This window comes from Mycteria americana, chromosome 11, assembly GCF_035582795.1.
Source record: "Mycteria americana isolate JAX WOST 10 ecotype Jacksonville Zoo and Gardens chromosome 11, USCA_MyAme_1.0, whole genome shotgun sequence".
Lineage (NCBI taxonomy): Eukaryota > Metazoa > Chordata > Aves > Ciconiiformes > Ciconiidae > Mycteria > Mycteria americana.
In genome coordinates, this window is record NC_134375.1 from 2,247,357 (window position 1) to 2,270,462 (window position 23,106).

The 23,106-nt window shown below is 44.3% G+C and overlaps 1 protein-coding gene across 1 annotated transcript in view; it reads left to right on the forward strand.

The window, feature by feature from the left end:
• Window positions 1-23,106, forward strand: part of WNT7A (Wnt family member 7A) — a 35,465-nt gene that overhangs the window by 445 nt on the left and 11,914 nt on the right. Inside the window, exons 2-3 of the mRNA XM_075513722.1 lie at window positions 572-798; window positions 12,612-12,883. Of these exons, the coding sequence (XP_075369837.1) occupies window positions 572-798; window positions 12,612-12,883 (499 nt within the window). The remainder of the gene's footprint in view (window positions 1-571; window positions 799-12,611; window positions 12,884-23,106) is intronic.

The following is a 23,106-nucleotide window of genomic DNA, read 5'->3' on the forward strand; positions in this document are numbered from 1 at the left end:
CGACTCCCGCAGCCACCTGCCGCCGCCTGCGGCTCGGGGCGGGCCTCCGCCGCCCCGCAGGCAGATCCCGCGGCGGCTGCAGCCGGAGGAGACGCCGCCGCCCCCGCTCCGAGGGGGGAGCAGGGAGGGCGGCGGCTCTCCGCTCCCGCAGCATCCCCGGCCCGGCCGAGCGGCCGCGGCGCTGCCCGTCCAGGTGCGCCCGGCTGCGGGGCGAGGCGGCGCAGCCCGGGGGCAGCGGGCGCGGGCTGTCCCCGTCCCGCCCTCTGACCGCTCCACCGGAGAGGGAAAACCCGCCCGGTCCGCTGCCGGTGCGTGGCCCGGGCACGCCACGCTGCTGCACGCGCGTGAATTTACGAAGGAGGAAGTCGGTCCCGGGTTGGCAGGAGCCCCCGCGCTGCCGGTCTGTGCTCCGGCCGCGGAGAGAGGGAGAGGGAAGCGACGGGGGGAAAAGGCGGGCGCTTTCCGGGGCACCTGCCAACGATGGGTCCTGCAGCGCGGGAAGGTGGCGCGGTGCCGCGTCCGCCCCGGGATGAGCCTCCCCTCAGCCGCCCCCGGTGTCTTGTCGTTGCAGGGGTTTTTCCTCTGTGGTGGCCCTGGGAGCCAGCATCATCTGTAACAAGATCCCGGGTCTCGCCCCCCGGCAGCGGGCGATCTGCCAGAGCAGGCCCGACGCTATTATCGTCATCGGGGAAGGGTCCCAGATGGGCATCAACGAGTGCCAGTTCCAGTTTCGCAACGGGCGCTGGAACTGCTCTGCCCTGGGAGAAAGGACCGTCTTCGGGAAGGAGCTCAAAGTGGGTACGTTGCCTCTCTGCTCGCCACCGACCGGCTCCCCCCCGCGTGGCACCAGGCGGGGGGCACACGGGGAGTGTCACGGGGCGCAGCTGGCGGCGCTGGGAAGGGCACCGCTGCGTGGGCTAGCGGGGCAGCCAGGGCAGGACCCTCGCCGTGCGTGTGTCCACGGGGACGCTGTGGCTGGCGTTACCAACGTGACGGACACCTGTGCCTCCTCCTCGCAGGGTACCGGCCGTGGCCCTTGCTGCGGTTCAGGAAAGCACTTCCACGCGCGTTAGCTTCCACTACGGTATTTCACTGTCCTGCTCTCACAAATCCTTTCTGAAAGATTTTCCATTTGTGTGCACAGGACAGCAGCCTTATTCATGTAGTTAAGGACGAGAAAGAGGTGTTTGATTCTGGTAAAGGTTGTTGCCAGAGACCAAACGCTGAGCGGGGTTAGACTTGCGCTTCTGGAGTGCAGGCACCTCACCAGTGATACTGGCCTGATGTTTCTACCTGTTGGGACTAAGGTCCAGCAATCGGTCTCATTATAAGAGATTTCCACCACATAAAATAGTTATTCTATAGCAACTGTATCTAGTGCCCTCTCTCCCACCAGCAAGAACGGGTGTGTTCTGGTTTGAGATGTCAGGGCATTTACAAAAACTGCTCCAATCAACAGGCTGCTATTTCATCCCATTTCCAGTTTCCCATTTTTCAGTTATTGCAACAGTACAAAATACTTCGAAATTCTCAACTGAAACAGCAGTAATAACGACAAACACAAATACCTGAGGAAACAGAGCTGAGGTTAAAACTCTCATACCCCTGTACTGCAAAACACATAGTAGCGGAGCTTACTCAGTGTTTGTTGATTCCACAGCACTTAAAATACAAAGAACGAGGAAAAGTCTTTTCCAAATACAGGTACAGCCATTTTTAGAGCCATCATTGAAAGCTAATCGCTCGCAGTATGGCATTCCACATCCAGAAGTTGAAGTTGGGATCCGTGCTTTCCAGCCTTGAGGTCTTTCTGCCTCCTCCCCATCTAAAATGTAGGTGCAAATACCCAGAAAATCAGTCAAACAATGCTTAGCATGATATAAACCGTGGATGTTTCATGAGAACAGAAGAAGTGACTGAGGACATGAGCTAGAAGAGCCCCGAGCAGTCGTACAGTAGCTGTGCTGGCTTCTAGCTTATCGGGAAACCCTCTGGACTGGACTGGCTCCAGGCACCATTTAGTCATATACGGACAAATGGCAGGATACGGCCCTAGTACCTCATTCCTTGCATTCTCATGAAATGCAGAGATACAGCACTGCCACTCTGCTCTGGAACTCCCCAGGACGCCTGGCATTAACTGAACATGTATTTTATCACATGTGTGCATGCTGATATGTGTGTTTTCCAAAACTTAGAGATACTTAAGGAAAGAACAGAAAGAGAACGAGACGACTAAATTTGAAAGCCCTGTGTGAGTTACCGATCTTTCAACACCTTTGATAATCAAACAGAGTGACTCAAGTAGGGAATGTAAAAACCACCCTGCACGACATTGTGAAACATCTGAAAATGGACCATTTATTCAGATTAGCTCATTGTTTCTATTCCTTGAGCTGAGCTGTTCCTGTCAGTGATCCATGCAAGTGTTTGCCACTTATGTCAGTGAAGAGTCCATTTGGATGGCTGACAGGTTTGGGCTCATTTAGTCTAAGAGTAACATTTCCTTAAACAGAAAATGTGAGAAGGATTTCTTCTTCTCCAACAAATCATAAAACTGTGGAGTTATTGTGGTCTGTTGTATAAACATGCACTCAGTTCCTCCCCCCCTCCCAAAATTGAATTATTTAGCTAGCGGGTTATATTTAGGTCCTTTTAAAGAAAGTCAATATTAAAGGAAGTAGACTTTGATCTGTCTTTGAGGTGATAACTCTTAATACATTCTATCTATCCATTACGAGGCTAAGATGGATAGGGCAAATTCATCGTTGGTTTCGGAACACAGTCAAGTGTTGAATGGCATCCAAATTATAAAACTCATTTGAAGAATAACCAAAAACTTTAAACAGGTTATACTTTATATTTGAAAATAAACTTTGATAAAAAGCACACAGTTTGAAATCTGCAATGGTGAACTTTAGTTGCATGCAAGACATGCATGGTGTCTCAAGGATAAAAATACTCAGGCCCTCAAACACCATGAAATATTACAGTGTAACCACCCCTGCTCAGGTTGTCTCCTTGTTCTTCTGCTTCTCGCCTATCGGCGTGTGTAGGAGCCTACAGTATCTGACACAGCTCATCTTTCTCCGGCTATAAAGAAGGCGCATCTGTTTCCTACGTTTCTCTCTCTTTCCCTAAGATCTCTGCGTTGGGGTGTGCTCTAGGTTACTATTCAGAGAAATGCAGGCTAATATTTTGCTCTGGTTAAAAAGGGTAAAACCTATGTGCCATAAAGCCGTAAGTCAAATTTGGTGCCCACAAACAGGAGGAGATCAGGCCTGTGTGCACTGCCCTAAACAGGAAAGAGAGAGAGACGTGTGACATGAAGAGCCATATACCCTATAGGGTGTATTTTAAGGTTGCGGTGCACAAGAACAATCCAGGTTAACATTAGGGCAAAGATGTTGTACCCTTGTAGCTTTTTTTAATTAGCAGCGACAGCTCCAGATTCTCAGTCCTTTGACACGGCGTGTATTACAAAATACTATTCAACCAGCAGCTAATACATCAGTACCTTTTATAGCATTCAGAGACTGATTATACCTCTTGGCCAACTGCATCCTCAAAGTTATTACCTCGGAAGTGCGCGGGGCACCTTCGCCTCGCCACTGGCAATAAAGTCAGTGGGCCACACATGACCTCATTCTGCTTCCCCTATTAGAGGGCTCCGCTCTGCCTCTGGAGTGGCACTGATGTACTTGCTCTATGATTAGGATATGACTTCAGAATGACAGTAACGTGGCTCGCCTTGCCACTGCACTGCTGAACGTGTGCAGCGAGCAAAGTCTAATATCAATTTGGGAGGATGTGCTTAAGTAACTCTTATGCTAATAGGATTCGCGTGTGTTAGTCCATACAAATAAGTTCCCTTGGATACCACGGAACTATTTCCCAACCCACGATTTTGATGGCACACCAAGCTAAATCTCTTCAAAACCAGCTTTCATTACTTTCACCTTTACTGGGTGATCTGTTTTATGAATGTTGTGCAAATATACCCAAATTATTTAAGTTCTCTTGTTGACACTGCAGGGTGATTCAGGAGGCCTAAGTTCTCCTCGTGGCTCTGCCGTTGTGTGGCTGAGGGACCCTAGCACTCTCCTCCTCTGTGTTCCTCTTTTCCTATTTTTAAAATGGCAACCAGGACACTAGCCTTGGTGACACACTCTGAAGTCTGTAGAAGGAAAGCATCAAAGAAAATTTTCCTGTTCTAATCTGTAGCATGTGTGTATCTGCATTTTAACAAATTCCCATATAATCTGTCTTCCAGTGCTAACTTAGTTGTAGAGTTATAGTTAGCAACCAATTAAATTCACCTGTGCTTCACATGGCCTATTTGTGATCACAGACTTGAGTTTCCAGCTCCTTATAGCATGCTTCCAACCAGCACACAGCAGATACTCTCCGTTTCTTGTGTCATTTTATCTAGTTTGTCCTTCAAAAGAGAGATTCTTCCCTACTGACATACTGTGGATATCTTATCGTGACAGCCGGTGACAACAGTGCCAATAACATGAAGAGAAATAACAGAGTAAAAGTGACATCAGTTTACTCCAGCTGAGGACTTGGTCCAATTACGACAGGAAATTATAAAAGTCGCAATCAAGATCAACACAAGGATTTTTTTCTAGACAATTCTGTAGACACCTTATTAATAATGTAAGGTCACAAAGAGAATTTTTAAAATAACCATGGAGATGACGCAATGCTGCAATTATGGACACTTTTAAAAACAAACATATTTGTTACAGTGGTCAGCAGTTCTGTTCCCGAAGACAGCCACAATCAAAACCAAGGTTTTAAAGCAGGATAGGCCAAAAAACTCCTGCCCACCTCTCTTCAGGTGAAAGGTAGCTCAAGCCGAAACACCTGAGGGATGCCTTTGATAGAATCTGAAATCAGATTTGGGCTCTGGTGGATCGCAGCGAGAGCAGGTGCTATGGCAAAGGCCTTTCATCAGGTGCCTGAATAGCCCATTTGGCAGCGGGCAGCCTTGTGAACAGGTAGTCAACAGTAACTGCTGTTTGTGAGAATCACAAGCCAAGGAGTAACTATCTCAAATAATGGCCTTAGGATACGCATACATTTCATGGCATCTGGAGGACAGCACCCTACCGGCATCGTAGGGCAAAAATACAAAACTCTGTCCTTTTGTCATGAGCTGCACTGCCGCTATTAAATGAGACTTCCCAAGTAAAAATAATACAAACTGTTTGACTGCGTCTCTACAAAGTGACGCAGCAAAGTGGAAACTTGTTTCAGTGCAGTTCTATGAAAAGAAACGCACTGCAGCCTTGCGGAAGCTGTCACGGACCCTGCATGGGAGAGGATGGAGGGAATCGGCTGAGGGCTATGAAGACACGTGGTGGTCCCTGGAGAGCATTACAGCAAAACTGGTTTCAACCAAGTTTTCGTCTTGGTCTTACTAAAATCCACCAATTCCTTCTTTTTCTTACACTGGAAAATGTTTCGGTATAATCACGTTGATACCTTCATTCACCTGACATCACTCATGTGAATAAGGAAAGCTGAAATCAAAACAAGAATCCACGTGGACAAACTGGTCTTAAAACTTTTGAGCGTGGCAGGACAAGTCAGCACCTATACGTTGTGCACAATGCCTTTGACGCGGGGATCATGACAGATGTACCCAAATGTAGACATGAAAACCGAAGAGGCTGTTAGCTTTCCTTTATACAGTACACTGTTAGCTCTCCACTGCTCACTGGACTGAATTTAGCAGTGACTTATTTTCCATATATCAAAATAAACTTTTCTTCTACAGCTTCAACAACATAAAAGAAGAGGGGACATTCCCACTCTTGCCTATTGAAACAAATAACAACTATCCTTAACTAGCTGGTTCAGTAGCTATCAGGAACTCTCTTTTGCCAGCATGCAAAAGAGAACAAGATCTAGCTCATTCTCCTGTCTGGTCTGGTAGAGTTAAAAGAAAAATACTAGAGTAAAACTTAGTTTTGTCACTGTGTTAAAGACAAACACTTTTGAAAACATCCCGGTACAGGTGTGTTCGAGAAAGGATTTAATCTTCAGTCATTTTCCAGAGCTTTTTGATTTTAAATACTGGTGTAGTCTCTTGTGTCAGGTTTTAAAGTCTGATTCTTTGAATTACAAAATAACAGACCACGTAAACAACCACTGGTAGATCATCATGAAAACACTTGCTGTTTTTATATCGCATGGAAGATTACCTGCACAAGTCTGTGGGAAACTAGGTTCTAAGTGCTGCTGCACTATTCAGAGTGGTCAATATTTATTAGAAAGATTGATAAATACTCTGTTTTCTGAAGCAGTGGTGTCACGAAACCCCTGAGATACAGAAAATAAATATTGTTGTAATTAACAGGAGTCCTGCTGTCTACTCAAACAGGGTCACAATTTGCATTTCTGTGCTACGTTTCCAGCCCTTACTACCAGTTTTTAATGTCAGTAGCTTGCATGAGAACAGTTATTTGCAGGCAAAACAGCACCCAGGCTGAAATACGGCCTGAACATCCAAACCCTAGCCTGCTGCTTTATGCCAAAAAGTCAATCTTTCTGAGCAGGGACTGTCACAGTAAGATAAAACATTGCCCCAAGGTCACTGCAGTTGGAATTCCCATCAGGAGGTTTTCATACCTGCCTTCAGATGTGTCTTGTGAGTACATGTCTCAGAGAAACAAAAAGATTACATTTCATTGGAAAGGTGGAGGAGCTATCTCCCATCGCAGGGTCAGTACGTGGGGTTTCCTAAAGTAAGGCAGTGGTGTGGAGGGGTCAGAGCCGTCTGAAAAGGGGAAACTGTTGTTTGAACTCCCAAATACTGGCCGTGATTTTCGTAACGTGCATGGCTTGAGTAGTAACTTTAGAAGTTTAAAGAGGGTATTTTCAAGAACAGCCACTATACCTGGAGTGTTTCCTCTCCAAGGATTTCATGTGTTGATGAAACAAACTTTAGCTTGTGCAAGGGGGCAGTGACTAGATCCCCCAAAGTCTCAAATGCCTCTTAGAGCAACTGATTTTATTTATTGGTACCAATCTTTGCAAAGAACATGATGCCGAGTTATAGGGAACTGTCATTTTCATTTCAAGTCAGTACAGTATTTTAAGGCACCAAACCCCTCAAAACTTTGAACCATCAAAGAACGGGGAAGAAAAATGGGAAGGGGATACTTCAATGACTTTTTAAGCTACCATTTTTATTAATCACACATGCTATGTTAAAGAAAGATAAAAATAAAAAGCCTGCAGGACCATACATAGTCTACCAAGAAAGGAGGAGGCACACCCCGAAGTAGGCAGAGGATGAGTTCTGTTCTTCGTTTTTCCTAGCTATGAGTTATGACCTCTATAGAGAGATGTGAAGTAACATTAGCTATGGCACATAATTGGCAAGGTATGTTGTATTTTCCATCTTTATATTTTCACAATCATATTTCAGCTCATGCCACTGCAGATAACTCCCTCTCTGACCCTTTGGCTTTAAATAGCAGAAAATACAACCCATGTTTTCCAGTGAGATAAATAGAAATTTGTCTTTTTTATTTCACAGCTTAGTCAATTTATGAGGGGGACTGATAGGGCAGGCCAAGTTATTTAGAAACGTACTTAGATCCTGAGAGGTGAACTGCTGAGCACGTACCCACTTCCTGCAAGTAAATCCGCTCTGTATCTTGCAGGCTTAGGTCCTGTTTCCCATGCAACACCAAGTTATTGTGCTGCTTGTAAAAACTAAGTTCTCATTTCTAATCAGTGTGAATGAAGCTTTTTACAAACTGTTCAAATTTTAAGATTAAACTTAAAAAAATTAGGTTAGCTAAATTAAAACCGGAATGCAGACCGCTCTTTGCGGCTGATACACAGGCAGACCGCTTGCCGATCAGCCAAAGCCCAGTCCCACAAACATTTATACAAAGAGCAAAGATACGCATGCGAGCGTTTGCAGGATTAATGCTCCAAGGTATGCATGAGTTGTATATAAGTATGCTCAGTGTTAGGAGAGCCACCTGTGCTGGTAATATTTATGTTTTCACTTACTTGTGATAATTTTAGTGCTTCTCCTTATGGCATCTGACACCCTGTGGTGGTGGTTGACTGTGCAGAGCTCAGAGACAAAGCTAAAGACAGTTTGGGATGATCGCGTGCTACCCAGTGAAGGGCCTAAAGACAGGACTCCAGTGCTCTGGAGGACGATTTGCATCAAAAGAGTGGAGCTGCAGAAATATTGGGAGCCATGGATGCCAAGCTCTCTGCCATCAAAGCACATGGAGCTGCAACACACCGCATACCTTATTCAAGTCCAGAAAAAACCCAGAAAGGGCAGGGAGATATTTATGTCTGACACATGAAGAAAAGCCTCCGTGTTCATACAGCACCTGAAGCACTTGTTTAGGCTGAGGACAGCCCCAGGGCCGGATGAGGGGAGCGGAGCCAGGCAAGCATCGACGCTCGCACCCCACTTCCAGGCCGCGTGCCGACGGGCGGCACTGCTGGGGTCAGGCGCCAGGGGTGCCCCCCCTCCCCACCGGCCCCAGCACATCCGCACTGAGCTTCAGCATCGCTTATGGTAATGCGGCGGTTATACCTGGAAACGCTGCCATGGTTAGAGATCCCTATTAGATCACCGGCCTTGTAAACGGCCGGAGCAACCTCTGAAAGACTGCTAGATCCTTTTCTGAAGTTTCTAATGCTTGGGGTTCAGCTCTGGTGTGTGTTTAGCCTCTGCTTATTCTAGACAACGAGAAGAATGTGCCACTCAGGAGCTGAAAGGATGGCTTAGAATTCTACACATATAGCCAACTCTCCACCTTTCTCCACAACTCCTGTAGGTCTCAGGTAGCCGTCGTTCTTTCTTTTGCCAGTTTACTCATCACGAGTGGTTTTATGTGCACCCTTGCATGTCACTGGCTGGAAAAGCCTCCACAAAAACCTCTTAAGTTGACCTAGCATTTCGGATCACGATTTGCACCAATCCTCAACAAAGATCAACTGATCTGTTCATTGTATGCATTTTAAAATCACATTTTTACCTTTTTTCCAAATCTTTTTAAAAAAATCATAGATTTTAATCCAACTGCAATTTAAGGATGGATCGAGTGGGAACTGACTGCAAGAAGAGTTAATTCCTGGGTCTCCACCCAACGCTTCTAGCGAATGGTTCAGACGATTGTTCAAGAGACAGTTGGCGTAGTTCGTGCCAATGAGTACATTGTATTTAAACTTTCTTCAGAAGGTCTTTTCTGGTCTCACTGCTGAAAACATACCCTTTCACTCTTCCAGCCACTGTCTGATCAATGACTGCAGGTTAGGGTTTTCCACACCCTTTCGGTTATGCAGAAGAGCGAAACCCTTGACGTCACCATCAGCCTACTGACTAACTATCTATTTTTGCTAGGAAAGAAGTGTTTTGCTTATTCTGGTCCTTAGCCAAAGTGGGCTCTGTGTCTCACATGGTGTGATGCATTGCTGCCGGTTCTGTTCCTTAATTTGTACCTAAACTACCCTATATTTTGTACCGTATCTCCTGCTTTGCTAACTTCCTTTGTCTTCCTGAACCAGAAGTGCTGTTCCCACCTACAGTCAGCATCACCTACAGCTTAAAGTAAATACGAGAGAGTCTCAGTATTGTGTTGATATCAAAGCCTGACCTTTTTCTAATGCTAAGATCCTGAATTTTTTACTACTAGATTTTCAGAGGGAAAATAAGGCATAGGTCTAAGTTGGCTGTCAGATGCACATAAAAAGTGTAGGCTGAAAAGTAAACAAGAAAGAAAATAACGGAAGATAGTATCAGGTCATTTCCCAAATTGTTCATCTTTGGGAATCCAGAAGTGATGAGGTTGCGCCTTTCAACCTACCCGTATTTTGGGATTAGGCTGAATGTGGAGCAGTACTTCCCTGGTCAGCCTGCTCTAGAGCATCAGAAGAAGCTCAGAGGAAAGAAACAGTTGCCTGCAAGGAGCAGCTGTGGGAGCGTACCTTGTTACAGCAGCGTTTCCCTCTGAGATCCTCCAGGCATTTCAACTGTCTGCTTAAATCAGAAGTAGAGCAGTAGTATTCATTATTTAAAAGTGGCAGAAAACCACATGTTCTCATGTTATCCCATTTGGTTACAAAACCCCTGTTACACTGTTTTGCTATCTAAAGCACTGTCACAGAACAGGCTCAAAATGCACTAAGCCTACCCCTACCCCGTATGCCGACATTTCTATGAGCCAGACAAGAGTAACGAAGCTTAAAAAAGTGAATCATTTATGGAAAACCGGGACAGTTTGATGCACGTGTGACAAGCCTATGCCACTTTATCAATACTGCACAAGCACCAAGGTATTTCCTACCTGGATCAATTCCTCCGGACACTTGCTTTGTTTACCTTGTAATCTGCTAACTTTTAGTTTTAAAAAGCTGCTAAACTTTTCCCCCCAAAAAGACAAACTTATAAAATAGCTTAATGTGTATAATGTATTTTATGATCAAGCTTGACATTGGATTCTGATTCTGCTTGTGCTAGTTTTATACTCTCTGCGTTGCATTTTTCTCCCCTCTAAGAAGCAAAAGAGCTGCTTTGTCTTTACAATGTCGAGTGTGTCAGATTAAAATGATCTCCCAGTGTTTTTTATTCTAGATCTTGAAAACAACTAGTGCTAGATCAGAAGTCATCCAACCAAAGGAAAAACAGAACCAGATGCAAATTTCAGCTCAAAGTATTTTTTTGATGCTGTCCCATTTGCTGCTTCATGAAACAGAAATCTGTGTAGTGCGTTGCTCCCCTCTGAGTGGAGAAACTGGGACTTCTTATTGTACCTTCCCCTGTTGATCAGTGCATTTTTCATAGTGTTGTACTTAAAATAGTGAGGATATCGTTGAGTATAAACTGGAGGAGGAACTAGAAGGGTGCCTGGCTGCTCCTGGTGGATTCACTCTGGAGTGGGGCCCCACTTCCACCGGCCTCCTCTGGTCTCCCCACGCCCAGAGGCACCGAGAGCACAACTCCAAGCACACCTAAATCCTGGGATTTCTATCCCATGTTCCGATTTTCATAAAAAGCCACTAGTTCTAGAAAGCCTCATCTGCAAAGTCCACAGTCATAACAATTCGACTTTTAATGATTTTTCTTTTTTTAAATACGGGAAAACAAGAAATCCTTTGAGGAAGTCTGGTACTTGACTACAAGTTCCTCAATAAACACGGTGCATAGCAGTATCAATGGGAATATTGGCTGTGCTAATAAAAGGGCACGAAGTTGCCCATTAACAGAATTTGATTATGTCATCTTGCTTTCCATTTTACTTCCTTGCCATAAGGAAGTGAATATTTTTCATTAAAAGAACCATTTAGTGTCAAGTACAGAAATCTAGATCATAGATGTGAAAGGGATGTAGCGGAGAATGAAGTGCTTGTAAGATTTCTTTCCCAAGTGATTATTTTTTTGTGAAATCCAATAAACAGCAGAAATGTGCTTGTTTCATGTATAATAAACTATTGCCAGCAGTTGAGGTCTGCCAGAACTTAACTGGCGGGTGTTTGGAGAAGGGAAGCTGATCTTCCCATCTGCCCTCTCCTAATTAAGAGCCTGATTCCGATCCTATTGATGCAAGGGTACATTTTGTCATTGGAGAAATAAGAGTAGGAGTAAGTTCTTAGTTTGGGAGATCCAAGAATTTTTAAAGGGCTTTTTGATATACATGGGCAACCTCTGCAAACCTCCTTACATTTTGAAGAGGCCCTCTCTCAGCAGAACCGGTTCCAAAAGTCTCGCAGATCCCGTAGGATCCACAGGTGGGAAATCCACACACCAGAATGCAAGAAAGCTTCAAGAAGATAAAATAAATCATAGGTTTAAGGTGAGCCCCACCCCAAACAAAGAGAAGCCTGTCATTATAGCCATATTGCACAAAATAATATTGGCTTAACCTCTTCCTTACAACCCTCTGGTGAGGCTGTTACTTTGCCTTGCTTTTGTCGTGGTGCCTATAACAGGTCAGGATTTTTTTTTTCCATCCTGTGAGAAATTTTGAAATTAAAACCAAAACATTATTTCACTGAGTCTGCACAAATGTCAGTGCTGAAACTTTGTGACACCTACAATGTGAAAAAAAAGTTCCAGTTCAGTTAAAATATTTTCAGAACAAGATTTCTAACAGAAGTTGTTTTCCTGTAAAAATACCTTTTTGTGTAGAATTAAATTTCTAAATAAAATCCCATTTCTGAGCTGATTTTTTAAAAAGTCAAATATGGTTGTTCTAGCAATTTCACCCCCAATTCCACCAATTTATTTTTCTTTCTTTCTTTTTGAGGTAGAGCATTTGCCACCCCACCCTTTTGCTATAAAAAGTTTAGGTGACTACTTCTAATGCCATCTGGAAATGTATATATGAAGTTGCCTAAATAATACTTTATCTCCTACTACCTCATGGAGAGCTATCATTTTAGAGAGTGAACATCCACAAAAATCAATACTTAGAAGAGCAGAGACCTGCTTATGCCTGCAGATTTACAGCACTTCTAATAATAGCCTTCTGATGTTTGCACCGCAGGAACTTGCCTATCTTTTTCTAACTAATGTCACCGTGTTGTGTCACGTATTTACGGCACTGTTTTAATTTCAGGTAGCAGAGAAGCAGCATTCACATATGCCATCATTGCTGCTGGAGTAGCACATGCAATCACAGCTGCCTGTACACAGGGCAACCTGAGTGACTGTGGTTGTGACAAAGAAAAGCAAGGACAGTACCATAAAGAGGAAGGATGGAAATGGGGAGGCTGCTCTGCTGACATCAGATACGGAATAGGATTTGCCAAAGTGTTTGTGGATGCCCGGGAGATTAAGCAAAATGCAAGGACGCTTATGAACCTGCACAACAACGAGGCTGGGCGGAAGGTAAGTACTTCTGCTCTCCCCCAGACACGACCACCTCTGGCCTGGGATTGGAGACGGGGTTAGAGCATGTACAGTGCATGAGGACTACGGTGTGCTTTAATGCTAACGTCGTTTTACAGTAGACAGGTAGGCACCTTTGCGAGTTATACAAGCTTGTTGGGCCATCTGTCCATCAAACATTTGTCTAAATGTTACTCTTTACAGTGGTAAAAAGAAAAAAGCAAACAACCATTTTATCTGGAAAGTCAAATGGTACTTATGATAAAAAGCTTGCCTGCTACTGTGTAGGTGAATGGGATTCTCGTCAGGTTCAGACATGAACTTCTCACTCATTTGAAAAGGGATCGTTTTCAACCCAACTGTTTAAACCTTGCTCTTTGTGTGAGGACTACCTCTACAAGGAGAAAAATACTTTAGCAAAAAGAACACAGACTGACTCACCGTTACACCATTATATGGATTCGGTTTATCATTTCACACCGCAACATTCCTGCCCCCTCCCCATTCTTTGGGACAGGGTAGCTGAAAGCAGCTGCTGCAGAACCAGCGCTCGGGAAGAGAGGAATTCAGCAGCTTCCAGCACCCGCGTTTCCCGGGGATCCTGGGCACCCGCTGCCCCGGGTTTGCTGCCTCTGCCGTTCGCTGCACTCGGCCAGCTTTCTGATTGTCGATGGCGGCCGTGGCAGATGCGAGACCCAACCTGATCTCTGCTCCGCAGATCCTTGCAGGTCAGGCATTCCCCAGCGTGCCTGAGAGCAGTGGCAGTGGTGGAGGGGCTCTGATTTACGCCGGCTAGGAACAGCCAGGGGACGTCCGTGTGCTCCTCGTACAGCCGTGGGCAGGTGCAGTCCGGTGCTGCTTTCACACGGCAGCGGCCGCTTTGCTGATCGCATCTTACAGAATGAATGTAAATCCTCTGGCTTTCTTAGCTGTCTCTTTTACCTTCTTCACTGCGCTCCCGTGCATTCGTACTGATTTTAGCATTATGTCAGGGTGACTTAGAAGCAAATGGGAGAAGGAAGTTAGGAACAGTAGTTAATTTGTGGATACTATTTTTGTTGTGGTAATTACTTGTAGGCTCTGAGACATCTCCACTTACGCTGGAGCCAAGCAGATGGCATTGAAGGAAAGCCATTTCCACCCCAAACAAAAGCCTAACTTTTCTCTTATTTAATGCTACTGTAGTAGTTTTATAGGTCAGATTATGGTTTTTACTCTGCCTAGTATCCCAAATGCCCGTGTATGGCTCTCTAGCGCAAACATGGTACTTCAAAACACTCGCAAAATTAACACTGAATTCTGAGAATAACTCGGGGACTAACCATTAATACTTGCTAATCAAATGATCTGAGATTCAGTATCTTTAGTACTTGGCTTCTGGTAGCACGAAGGCACATACAGAAAAGCCTGCTAAAACACCAAGGCCCACAGTCTGCTCTGCTGTACAAGCACAAAACCACTGAAATAAAAAATAGCAGAGGAGTTTCACCTTTGTGGGAAAGCTACTTCCCTGAAAGGTCTGCTTTTATTCAATAGGTGCTGGCAGTAAAAGATTCCCAAGAAACGACACACCAGCCTATAGAGGACTGCAAACATAGATGGAGCTGGCTACTGTCTTAGAAAATTATTTCAATTACAAAGCTCAAAGATATAGACAAAAAAAAGAAGTTGCGTTTCTTGGATCTGTTATCACCCAGGTATGGACCTAGGGTAGAGGAGGAAGGATGCTAGTCCTGGAGCTGGCCTGTGGGAAGGCAAAGCATTCAGCAGCCTCCCCTTGAGGACATGAGCTCCTCGTGTTTCTCACCTATATGTGTACAATTTGCTGTCCTAAAAGATTATGCCTGGAAGATTCAGCTCTACGCATTGTTATCTGGGAGCACAGTGGTGCGTCCTATCTCTGGCCATCTGCCATTTCTCCAGCAGGCTCAGGAACTGTTCTGATGTAGAGATATTTCTACGCTTCTTCCTGCATCCCTTACAGAGTGAAATTACTGATCTTTGTTCGAACAAATCTCTGTTTGAAATCTGCAGGGGAAAGAAAGAGTAAGGTGACTGAGAAGAGGCATGTTACTCCACCATCCTATAGAGAATGAATAAATGATGTTTTTGCTAGAGAGATTCCTTTCAGGCTTTGCTCTTATGTGAAAGATCACAGTATTTAAAGACAATTGGCAGAGGGAGGCCATTATGGGTATTTGGCAAGCCAGGTCTCTCACAACCTAACCCTTTCACAACAAAAACTGTCTTGTTTTGAGGTGGTACTCTCCCTTTTGCAGCAACATGGATCTTATCAGCCTCCACACTATCTATTCTTGGTGGCTTTCCTCTGGGCTACAAATTCTTGTCTAGTTTTCCTCGCCCATGGCTAGGTTTTTGATGATATTTATACACCTAGGAGACAGACTGGCACCTACTGGGCTTCCAAAAATAAACTAGATGTTCAATTCTTATTGATTTGTTATCTTCACCTGTAGGCACCACTACGCTGTTCAAAAGTCAGTCTCTTCTACTTCTCTGGTCTTGCAACGCGAAACTGCACTGTGTGCTGTGCCCCACTGCCCCGGGCGCTCACAAATGACCTGTGAAAGGGTCCTTCTTTAGGATGACACCAGCTGCAGGTGATTCAGGGTGCACTCCAGTAAATCATACATATATTATTATATAGTTGTCTTCTTAAGAATCACCAGTAAATTAATCTGTTCCATCTTGGCGAGCGAGAGGTGACAGACTTTACACTGCAGTAGTCAGGCCTGCTGGGCTTACCAGGGAACGGAGCATAAGTAGGACCGCAGGGTATAAACCAACAGAGGACCACCAGGAAAAGCCTGATCCAGGCTTTTTGGAGATCTCATTTGAAAACTTTCGACCTTCTCAGAGTCGTCTTTTACCTAGCCAGATGTCTCTCTGCTGCCTGCGGTGCCAACAACCGTCTCTCTGAACCTACTGACTACATGGCTCTGTCAGAGCAACAGTAGGAGCACCTGTCAGCTCTTTCTAGAAGCAAATGAAGATTGACTATGTCAAATGTGGAGGATTTTAGACATCATAGGTGGAGAACACCCGCGCTGCTATTCCCTTTCCTGAACAGCCGTGCTAGTGCAATGCTCGAAGAATACTCGTGTGTACACCCACGATGCAGCGCATCCCACCTGAGATCAGCGTGTGTGAAACGTCTCCATTTCCAGCTGCTCCCACACCGCAAACTAATGCCAGCGATGCCAGCGGTTCCTGCAGAATGAGCGTGCCTGCTGCCTCCGCTGCTGGGGTGGAGCGAGTAACAGTTTTCCTCACTGTTAAAGGACAGGGCTCTTACTCCCTGTTTCTCTCTCTGTCTTGGTGACAAACCACCAGGACTCAGTTCTGTAGCACACAGGCACAACTCCAAAGTTCCCAGGCTCCTTGGAGGGGAAGGGACAGAGTTCAAACCAGGGTTGCATACACCCTACAAAACTGGCCCCAAGCAGCCCGAGAAGCCTCACATCATTTGTCAAACCTATTGGAGAGCAGCTATTTCTGACCTCCAGCAACCGAGTTTAGGGTGTCTTTCCTCTTTGAATTAGTATTTCCTGAAATGCTGATTCACTGCAGGAAGAAGCAAGCAGTACAGGGAGAACAGGAGGAGAATTCGTAACAGCTGGGTCAGAAAAGAGAGATAAAGCTTGAATTAATTTAAAGGCATGATCCTGATTTGCCCTGCAAACTTCCATGTGAGGGGTTATAATTGCAAGACTGAATTGTCTGTTAGCAAATTTGTCTTCTCAAGTACAAAGTTAATTAAATTACTGTAAGTAACGCAATAACGTATGTCTGAGAGATACTTATGCTCCAGGAAATACAAATGTTATTCTCCAAGTTATCCTGCTAAAAAATAGCAAAGTAGGTACTGAAAGCTTCTACATATTTTGGATGTAAACTTTTCATTTTGACAGAATAGCAAGGTACATGACCAGATTGCTCTCCCCTCTCTTTTTCTCCGTGACATTGAAATTCCACGAATGGCATCTTGCATCAGCGTTACATCATATTAAGTATAATGTAATATTATGAGTCATTGTTATAAATCATGGGCACAGGCTGCATTAGAAGGCTTTTGCAATTCAAGAGCACATCAAGGTGGATTTTTATTCAGCGTTTCTCTTTGGAGGCATACCTAGGTGCACTAACTTTGCAGTGTAACTTCATCCTCTGAATCAGTAGCGTTTCGGTTTTCGCTTTCAGCTCTAAGGCTCATAGGAGAAGTGCGGCACGTGCCTAACAGAGTTGCTGCAAATATCAAGCAAAGTGATGAGAAACCAGAAGGTGTTTCTGAAGTGGATCATGCAATGATCGCAATAGACTGAAGTGTTTAGTATTTTATCCTTTAGGGAAAACTGTAATAATGTTGAAGTGAAACCCCAGCATTTGGAAAGCACGGTGTTCAGGAGTTCCCCCAAGCTATTCTGTAAAGCCTGCGCTTATGACACTCACCCCCTTCACTTGCTAGCATCTCTGACCTCAGAAGGAGATTGCTGCCATATAACTTTTCTGAACTTCTTCCAGTTCTTGCATAGCGTGCAATCACCACACCACTGCAAGAATTTAACTGTCCTCTAGAGGAGACAGCTATTTTACTTCATTCAAGATACCTTTTACTTAAACTAGGCTATTAGCCTGACTACAAGAAGCAGCACAGAACACAAGCTCTTGCAGATGAACCACTTGAAAGGTTGTAAGCATCTAGCGCGTTGTTAGAAAAGAGACAAGACTAATAAAAGTGGCTGCCAAACAATTTAACATTTATAATTTTCCTGAATATAGGCATGAAATTCTGGAGAGTTAATAGGTCTGCCTGAACTAAGTCTTAAAGCATGTGAAAACATGGCACTGTTCCTGCTTGCACCCGCGGCTCAGTTCAGCTGCCTGCAGTGGAGAGGGAGTGCAACTTGTGGGCTTGCAGCCCTGCTGGGGTGGCCCTGCCCGAGGAAGACCACAGCCTTCCGGGGGGACCCCAGCAGTCCAGCGGCTCCTGGTAGGAGCTCTGTTTCCAGAAGACGATCTGGGATGCACGCTGCCTGGCAAGCGGAGTGCTAGCAGGGTACATTCAGTGTGCCAGGAGGACACGGGGCCCGTAGTGGAGCCAGAAGATTCTTCCCACATGTACGTACCAGCTGTAATCTGGCCCTAAGCAATCTCTGCACACAGCGCAACTGGCTAACAGTAACGAAAACCACGTACTTCTGTATTCAGCTGTCTCTCAGCTCCATCAGAAAGAATGTCTCTAATGGCACACGCACACCAGAATAAAGCTCGCCTGTGTCTGGAGCTGCTGAAAATTACCATAGACTCCAGAGAGTCTAGGAGACCAGCTTCGAGCAGAACAGAACTGGGTGAGGCTGCCCTGATACTCCTGGCACCAGCAATCAAGTGATATTATAGTATCAGCAGCACAGCCACACGTTTCTTGGAGCTGAGAACTTAACAGTGCCCTTGCAATTGCAGTTAACATTTTCCAACGGTTTTTCACTTTTTTTTTTTTGGCATGGGCACAGAAATGTTCCTGATTTTTTTATTTAGAAGCTTCTAGTTCTTAATGTTAGGGATGCTCCTTAAATACAAAGCTGACGAATGATTTTTCTCTTTACTGGTAGATACTAACTACTTGTGAAACCATCGCAGCTGTGGTACATTGCTGATTTAGAGTGGCTTGAAGTTGGAAAGCATTTTTCAGGAGTAAGTTTCCACTTCTAGTTACAAGCTCTGGTGAGGGATCCTGAAGAGAGAAGCATACCCAGGACTAGTTGTGATGCCCGCTTGCTCAAGAGCTTGTTCATTTACATCCAGCTCCCCTTACTACTCCCTCACTTGGACCTCCCTCGTCAGCAGATGTGTTGAGTGTGTGAGAGCAACAAGCACAACGCTTAGCCCTCTGCTGCACCCGCAACACACGACTGACTGAATCCTTTCCGAGGTTTCTTGCCTCGCTGATGAGAGACCAGGAAAAGGCCTCTATGTGTCCATTCCTGTAGGAAGCTCAGTCTGTTGGCAAGTAGGTGCCCCTTGTTGATAGTGGCAGTAGCAATTCTGACAGACTTCAGCTGTAGCTGTTTAGACCCTTGACAGATGAGGTTGGCAGACGTGTTAACATGGAACCTGGCAGGGGAGAATGGGGCAGAGCAGTGGCACAACTGTAACGGCGATAACCATGCCTAAAACACCCCGCAATCTTCAGCCAAAGCAACACACAGCACTTCCACTCATAAAGCAATAGTAGTCTTAACAAATCAAAAATGCAGCTCCACTGCTAAAATATCACGTAACATCTAGAAGATCTGGTGTTAGGTGCACCAAATATGCCTATGTAGAATGTCCTGGTAGCTGGCTTGCTTAATTAAGCTGTACAATATTTTGCGTAGATTAAACGGGGCAGACGGAGAAGGTTTGGGAGAAGGTTTATACATGTGGCTTGTGCCTCACTGTGACCAGATGGAATATGTAAAAAACGCTTCTGACCAATCTCACTGACATAGCTGTAAGGTACAGGCAAAGAGAAGGCGTGTCCACCCCCAGTCCTGGGTCCAGCAGAGCACGTTATCCGAGGTAAACCCAGCCCTGTCCCACCTTACAGTTCCGGTGCTTCACAGCCCTCCTGCTCAAAGTACCTCCCTTCTCTCCGAGCACTCCAGCCTCAAGGCCTGGCACCACAGCTGTAGTTCAGTGCAATTAGGAAAGGAGCGTTAGACGCAACAAAGTCTTTCCTGGCAACTTCGCCACCACAGATTTGTTGGGGGGCAGCAGAATTTCCAGAAAAGCCAAGCGCTGAATTTGGAGGAAGTCCAGTTCACTGAATGGGAAGACCACCATTGAGATTGGTGGGACCACAGGACACAGCTGAGTGCTTCCAAAAACCCCATCGCTACCACGTGTTTGCAGTGCACAACAAGACTCTGCTGGGCAATTTCCTAGGTGTGTAAAAAAATACACATCCTGTGCACTCTTGCAGTATTTTGTTTGTATTTGAAAGGATCAAAGTTCTATTTTATGGCTTTCCTACTTTTTTTAGATAATAGTATTAAAACAAGCCCAAACTTGACAGACAAGCTCTGCATCTTCTCAACAGCCCAGAGTAAAGATAAAGGGAACATTAATGTTAGTCTAAATTATGAGAGGGAATTGGACTGCACAAGAACAGTAATCCACAAGAATGAATTTTCATTCCACTTGTCCTCCACTTTCAGCTAATCAGAAATTGTGATACATGGTCCTACTTGTAGTTTGGCTTTCAACTCCCTCCTATATCTTACGTGGTTGAAAACTGAATTCCTGATTTACGCTGAAGATTAGGGAATGATAAATGCTATCACTTACCTGCAGTTGCAATTTTAGAGGATTCTGGCATTATGAGCAACACATGCATTTCATGTGTATGATTACTAGAGCTACTAATCTGTCATGCTGCTGACAAAGATAGCTGAGACTGAGGGCCAGGGCCTGTTAATAAATAACAAAGATCTCAAATTCCAAATTTAGTATCATGCACCTTTTATAACTGAAATAATCAGTTTCTTGCTATAATGATTAATTTGCTCAGCAAAGTCACTGGCTGGGTCACACGTTTTTGGACATTTTCTAATTTAATTCAGTCTTTCTCTTTGGACACTTAGCAACATTTCCCACAGGGCGTATACTTGTCGTTCAGTACTCAGAGGGGAACATCATCTAGACGAAAATAGTTGCTGTATAGATTATTCAGTTCTCCCACTGTCTTCAGCACCTTTGGATGGGGCCCTTGGTAGAGCCTTCAGCGTCTCACATGTTGCAGAACAAAAGCCCTTATTTCTAAACAAACATTACTGATTTGAAACAAATGCAGCTCTCACAAAGGGTAAGCACTTCGAAGCAAATACGTGCTATGTTTGAGTATCGTAAAACTTATGCTGATCATGTAATAAAAGGAAGTAGAAAGAGAAAGAGAAAACATAACAACTATGAACATGGCTGTTTTGCCTTGTATTGCCTCTGTTAACCTGTGCTTTTTGAGAAGTTAAATCAGAATCCAAAAATTTGAGCTTCGTGCCTAAATTCAGGCCTAAGTTGTCGCAAAATTTTCAGAAATAGCTGATGAGCGTACTTCTCCTCCTGTATTCCCCAGATGGCATTCGCCAAACTTCAAATTTAGTTTTCCAAACCTGAGACTGGTTTACTTGCATAAAATTAGACACTTCTGTTTCATATTTTAGCAATTTTAGCCAAAAACAACAGAAGACAGGTATTGGTCAAGTCAGCAGGAAGCTAATGGTTAGGCCAGGCTATTCACTGAGAACATTTTTAATACCCAAACAGGCAGTGTTTATACTACACATAAAGTTTACACTGACTTATGCTGGCAATCTTGCACCGTGCAGACCCATTCATTACATCTCTGACAAAGTATACCCATTCATTACGTAACTCTAGGTTTGCATGGTCGAATCTGTGCTACCGTGCTGTGTCAACAGGGACAGCAATGGGAATCTTCTGCAGGTACAACCCAAGCCTCTAGAGCCTGAACCAAAAGTATCTCCAGGACCGTTTCCAAGAGCCTTGCAATGATGAGTCAGTAACATGAACTCAGCTACCTGGGCTAAGCAGAGATGCTTGGAACAATACATAACAGAGGTTTTGGTAAAGATGAAAGTTAAACCAAGGTTTGGTTCAAATGCTTTATTAGACACTTGGTGGCAGAAAACTCTGAAGTCATGAAGCCCTGAACGCTCACCAAAAGCAATAATTGCTAGCATTTGCTGTACAAATGGAACAGACTTTTGCTTTAATGGAAAGAATTTCCAGGTATTTTGAAGTAAACAATTAAAAAATCGATTAAACGAAGAACAACCTTTTAGTCCAAGGACACAAACAAGGCCTGTTTTGGTACTGGAAGAATGTAGAATGGATCTATTAAAGGATAAGGGTTTCAGGTAATTGCAGAGAGGATGCTTGGCTCTGCATGCCCAATTAGTGCCAAAAGGCACTAGTATTAATTTGCATTAGACCTGGTTATTGAAATGACCCTGAGCCTTCTGGTACTTATAAGTGAGCTGCACCTAATGGACTACATTTGGTCTCCTGGGACAAAGAGAAGGGAAGTGTCAGGATTCACAGACTCTACATCAGGTCTAAGCCAACATCTATTGCGAGTGCTCTAGCAGTAGGTGCTCTTGGTAGTGTCAGCTGGTGGCCTACACTAAGGAAACTAGCCCTGCCTTAAGCATACTAGATCTTATACTAAATATAAGACCACACGCAAGTATGAGTACAACCATGTATTCTCTCACAGGGCTATTCCCACGTGAGATTTCAACTGAGTCATAGCACATACTGTTATCTTTGGGTAAATAAATCCCGCAGTCATAAAACAATTAACTATTGAGATGGCACAATAGTTAGCGTGTAAATAAAGAAGTTCAACAAGGAGTCAAGAATATGTGTCCAAAAGGCTTGGATTAAGACCTTAGTTAAAAAAGAAAAGCTCCAGGAAACGTGCAGTGGAGATGCTCTCCTGCGAAAGCATGTCTTACAGGTGATGGCAAACTCTTAACAACACTGGTGTTCACACTGCCACCTGGAGTATTTATAGGATCTGTATCCTCCCTGTGGTCTTTTATTTCACAGAAGTTTCTTCAAAATGTCTACCCTTCGTCGTATTTGGTTGAAATTACTAAAAAGGTGCAGCTGTTACCAATGGGACATGAGAAGATAGGGAGGCAGAAGGGAGACAGACACCAAGTGAGCACTTAGGCTTTGTTTTCTCAGGAAATCAACCTGAGAAGTCTGCCTTCCTACAGTTGGAGCAAATTTAGGTTAAAAGGTGTAATCAAAGTCTTAAAACGTTTTCCAGAACATTATAGATTTAAATAACTATGCTGAGGAATACCTTAAGATTTTTTTGTAATTCTATTTAACAGAATTATACTTTACATAAAGGTTCCTCTTGAAGAGAGATTTATAAAATTAATATCTGATTAATACATTAAACGTGCTGTAGACATGCATGGTTTCTTTTATTGATGGGTTTATGTACTGGTGAAACTGGTGCTTAGAAGCCCTTGTTACAGGCATCCTATGACCTTCTGAACTAAAGACCTAGAGCAATTGGTTAGCCCTTTGTTAAAAACCTCAATCTTGATATCAATTCTCATTTATATATGGCTTATAAAGAGGAACTATTAATGGTATTGATGGATGGTGCTACTTAACTCATCTAT